General features: G+C 40.1%; 1 protein-coding gene across 1 annotated transcript; it reads right to left on the reverse strand.

Moving 5' to 3' along the window:
- Positions 1 to 793: 793 nt before the first annotated feature.
- On the reverse strand, positions 794 to 2,674 carry LOC105571255. Its single transcript, XM_012028719.1, has 2 exons — positions 2,067 to 2,674; positions 794 to 1,505 (listed from the first exon to the last, which is right to left on the reverse strand). Exons 1-2 carry the CDS (start codon positions 2,212 to 2,214, stop codon positions 913 to 915), a joined length of 741 nt encoding a protein of 246 aa, XP_011884109.1. The 5' UTR covers positions 2,215 to 2,674; the 3' UTR covers positions 794 to 912.
- Between the last annotated feature and the right edge of the window lie 2,109 nt (positions 2,675 to 4,783).

Here is a 4,783-nt window from a genome sequence, read left to right on the forward strand (position 1 = left end):
TCGCCGCACCCCGCCTCGAGCTAGGCCGACGCATCTCACCGCGCGCTTACATTCGCCAGTAGGTTGGGCTAATACGGCGATTTTTAAAATTTCGTATCTCGATAACTATTCGTCCAAGCGCAAAATAGTACAATACTTTTCTGTTTGTCTTAGTCCCCTCTATCTTCCCATGACCGGAAGTCAATATATTGCGTAGCACCCTGTATAATGGTAAATGATAAATAATAAGAAGTCAGAAAATGTAGGAATAAATTAAAATAAATAAATTAATTGATGAGCTCATGGACTCACGTGTCTCGGTAGTCAATAAATTTTAGTAGCGATGTTAAACATTTTTCTAAGTTTTCGAGCAACAACCATACACTTGAAGATCTCAAATAGAACTTATTAGGAAGTAAACATTATACAAGGTGAATATCAATTTATGCGAGAATGGCACTTAAATTAATTGCGATAAATTAGAACAAAATATTAAACTCAATAATAATAATAAAATATTAAGTAAATAAAAAATCTTTAAAATTTTAACAAAATTTTGGCTTTTAACTTTTTAGCTTTCAGCTTTTACAAAAATAATGTGTTTATTTTAATTGCAAATTAAAAAATAATATTTGAAGTAATACTTAAGTTAAATTAATAATTGCACTTTGTTCATGGAGACGAACTGATACAAATAGATTCATAACGCTAAATGATTTTTAAATTAATCAGAGTCTTTTTAAATTTGATCAGAATCTTTACTATCTTGAAATTGTAAGGAATCCTGAGTATTTAAACATTTTGAACTCTGCGAATCTTGCAACGTTACGTTGTCTAGTGATTGTACAGGAATAGGCTTTTCATTTTCAGCTTGTGAATATTTCTTCATAGTAATAGTTTGTTGAACACTTGCAGTTTTGGCTCTCTCCGGAGTTAGATTTTTAAATTTAATAATACTTTAGGAAAAGGACTTGAAGAACTAAAGGCTTGCGAATCAAGATTAGATGGTGAAAATGAAGAAGAATAATGAAGTGGGGAGATTACAAAGGGATTTTGAGCGATTGGGTTGACTGTAGGAACTGAAACTGTCGACAGTTGAGACGAGATCTTAGGAGCGAAAATATTTTGCATGCCAGTTAACAATTGATTAGTTGTTTCTTTTAATATAGTTCTTTGGCTTTCAAGCATATTGTTAATTATTTCTTTTTCTAACTTTCTTTCAGATTCCATTAACTTTTCAATGAAGCATCGATTCTCTGTCATAATTTTGTTTTGAATTTCTTCATAATTTTCCTTTAATTTATCTGCGTACCTCATGGTAATAGCTTCATTTGATCTGCTCATTTTACGTTTTTTTGTAGGAACAACACTATTAATTGCACTTAGATTTACGGTATTCGATTCGCTTGACAAATCTTCTTGTAACACACAGCCTGTAGTTGATGAATTGTCTAATGTCGAAGAACATCCTGGAATTGCACCGTTTCGTGGATCTGGTTCATCTTCATAGATGTTGTTCCTTGAATCTAGTAGGTATAGAATAATGTTTCTATATTATCTTAAATATATATTCTTGTTCAAGCGGGAACGAGAGTCTAGCGGCCGCCTCGCAACTGGCGCTGCGACGAATTCCGTTCCTCATGTTTAGCCGATGTCTCGCTCCAAACAATACCGTTCTCTCTCCCTCGGGTGGATCGAGAAGCTCGCGCGGGGAGCTGAACAGGGGTTGTGTACGCATTCCTGTGCGCGGCCTTTTGGCCAGTTGCGAAAAGGATTGTCTCCGGAACTCATCGAGTTACCCACGCTCTCTTACTTTATATGCTCGCCGTCTTATACGAGCACTTTAGTCGTAAGGGAGCGAGTATTCTTACACGTGTACGAACAGTGTCTTGTGAATAAAGGTGCTGTGATTGCCCGGACTTGTTCAAGTGTCGTGCGGCCTCCCCTGCCCCTCCATTTCCTTATCGCCTGACTCTAACGGAGCGATTAGCGCGTTCGCTGGGAGAGCAGCGAACATTCTTATTATATATTATATAGGTTCTTATCTACTACACTTCATAAAATTACATTTATAAGAAATCACTTACAACTATTATCATTACTCTCAGAAAAATCTTGTAGTAGTGTGCTGTCTACAACATCCCCTAGAGCAATGGGACGGAAATCCAAAAGTTGACTTATTTCTTCAGCATATGGAAATGAGGACATGCAGTTACCAGATCCACTTTTTCCCATTTGTCTTCGGATTTTGTTATATTGAACTGAAAATGATAAATAATGTTACAATATAAAATTAATGTATTACTAAATTTAAATAGTTCAGCTCCAGAGAGAGCCAAAGCTGCAAGTATTTAAAAACTATTATTGTAAAGAAATATCCCCAAGTTGAAAAGGAAAAGCTTATTCTAGTACAATCGTTACTTAACGTAATGTTGCAAGACTTGCAGAATTTAAAATGTTCAAGTACTCAGGATTCCTTACAATTATCATTCAATAAATCAAATAAAGTATGAATAACTACGTTTTAATTTACTTCACATAAAATATATTTTTACTTACGCCTCAGAGTTCTAAATTTAGTCTGCATTTGCTTTGATGTCTTGTTATAACCTTTATCTTTCATAGGTGATTCTAAATATTGAAAAATGTCATCTGCTCGAAACCTTTTTCCATCTAAACTTTTCATTACTTGCCTCTCTCTCATTAATTTGAGAAAATATCGAGTTTCCTCGGTTTCCCAACTTTCACGCTTTTTTATTTCCATTTTTTGTACTTTTTCTTTGTATTTTCTGTATTAGGATATTGTAAATATTCTTTTGTTGAAACTATTTAATTTGTCAGGATAAGGAAAGCGAAGAGATGGACACCACTGAATTTAGCACAATTAATACTTACTTAACTTTATTGGAAATATGTGTATAAAGACGAATAAACGATTTGCTTAATTAAATGTATTAAACTTAAATATATTAAACTTAAATGTATTAAACGATATATAACGAAATAAAACACGATACCGGCTCACTAACGATATCAGCAATATTCTAACAATAAGTATTTTGCAAGTACTCCCGTTTAAATTAGTAATTCTTTTGCACGTAACTAGCTCGCAGGACCGACCGGCGCGTGTCCCTTCTCGAAGGCGAGTGTCTTTTCAAAACGGTCACGCTCCGACCGTTTCCTTGTCTTTCCACTCTGTTGTTACACGATTTGCCCTTGTCTTTTCGCGCACCCGTGTTCTAGAATTTTCGCCTCGCGCGGCTCGCTCGTGCGGTCGGTCGCGCGGCCTGCTAGCACGCGGCCTGTTAGCGCGCAGGCGCCTCGGATCTTACAATATGCAATACAGAATAACCAACTCTGCAAACAAATAGAGAGTTAAGATGTTTCATTTTTATAGTTGGCACTATTGCTATCGTTACACTGCTACCGTTTACACGTCCTTTTTACGTCGATGTAGTAACTCTAAGCCTCTTCACCAAGCGACTTTGAGTTACTACATCGATGTAGTAACTTCGTCATAAACGAGCGTTTATACGGCATCTAACGTCAGTAGTTATAACATCGATGTTATAACTCCGGCTTAAATCGGGCCGTGTAAACGTAGTCAATGTCACACCGCGCTAACAGCAAAAAGTCGACTTAAAGTCGACTTAAAGTCGACTATTCCGAAATATGACTTGGCGAAAAGTCGACTTTTTTTAAGACGAAAGTTCGACGGAAAGTCGACTAAAAGTCGGCGAATGTCCGCAGAAACGCCGACTTTTCGTCGACTTTTAGTCGACTTTTAGTCGACTTTTAATCGACTTTCAGTCGACTTTACGTCGACTTTTAATCGACTTTACGTCGACTTTTAATCGACTTTTAGTCGACTTTTCGTCATCAGCAAAAAGTCGACTTCTGGCCAGAGATGCAAACTTTGGGGCCGAGCACCATCAAAGTGTTACACTCGGTGCTTACACACACGGACACGATTGCGCTTGTGTGTGTGAGCACTGACAGTGAGTGTAACACTTTGATGGTCGGCCCTAAAGTTTGTATCTCTGTTTCTGTCTCAAACAGATCAGTAATGCGCTATTTTATTGCGCATGTAATATACATGATATGTCCCAAAAGTAATGCGTCGCATTTTTTTGACGCGACTATATGTCGCAGAGCGGTCAGATCGATTTGGATAGGATGGGGGAAGTTTAAGCTTTCCAACGGTTCCGCGCTGAGTTGTCTCCGTGCCCTGGGTAGGTCACAACGTGTCTGTTTGTGAGCTCCTGTGTAGAAGTTTCGTCGTACTTTTCGGTATGTTCAATAAATCCGACATTAACCGTACACTCATTCGACGGTCAGAATTCAGCAACTGGCGGACACGAGTCACACTGTCGTCGTTTCGCGACGTTGAAGGGCGTCCTTGGCGGGCTTCGTCGGCGACCTCCTCCTGGCCTTTTTCGAACATCTTGTAACGATGCACCCCCCGATGCACCGTTCCCGGTATTACACCCGCCGGATGCCGCCCGACCGAACACCCGTCGGGCGAGACACAGGCGCATAGCGCCTCATAAAATTTCGACACACGGACGCGCCGAACCGAGCGGCCGGGGCCACGAGCGGCCCCAGAGACCGCCGAACGGGCCCGAGCGCGCGGCACGGCCGCGAGCCAAACGCGTCGATCAGCTGGGGCCACGAACGGCCCTGGAGATCGACGACCAGGCCCGAGCGCGCGACGCGACGACAAGTCATGCGCAAGCGGCGCGCGCCGCTACGCACGCGCACCCTCGAGCGGGCTAATTACCCGTGACAATTAGCCCCTATAAAA

Source organism: Vollenhovia emeryi, unplaced genomic scaffold (genome assembly GCF_000949405.1).
Source record: "Vollenhovia emeryi isolate VEMERY1.0 unplaced genomic scaffold, V.emery_V1.0 DF940951.1, whole genome shotgun sequence".
NCBI lineage: Eukaryota > Metazoa > Arthropoda > Insecta > Hymenoptera > Formicidae > Vollenhovia > Vollenhovia emeryi.

Excerpts from the sequence above, each read along its gene's own strand:
- LOC105571255 (XM_012028719.1), bottom strand. The coding sequence starts at position 2,214 with ATGGGAAAAAGTGGATCTGGTAACTGCATGTCCTCATTTCCATATGCT. Across the intron at positions 1,506-2,066 it reads TGAGAGTAATGATAATAGTT|ATTCAAGGAACAACATCTAT; the intron begins GTAAGTGATTTC and ends TATACCTACTAG.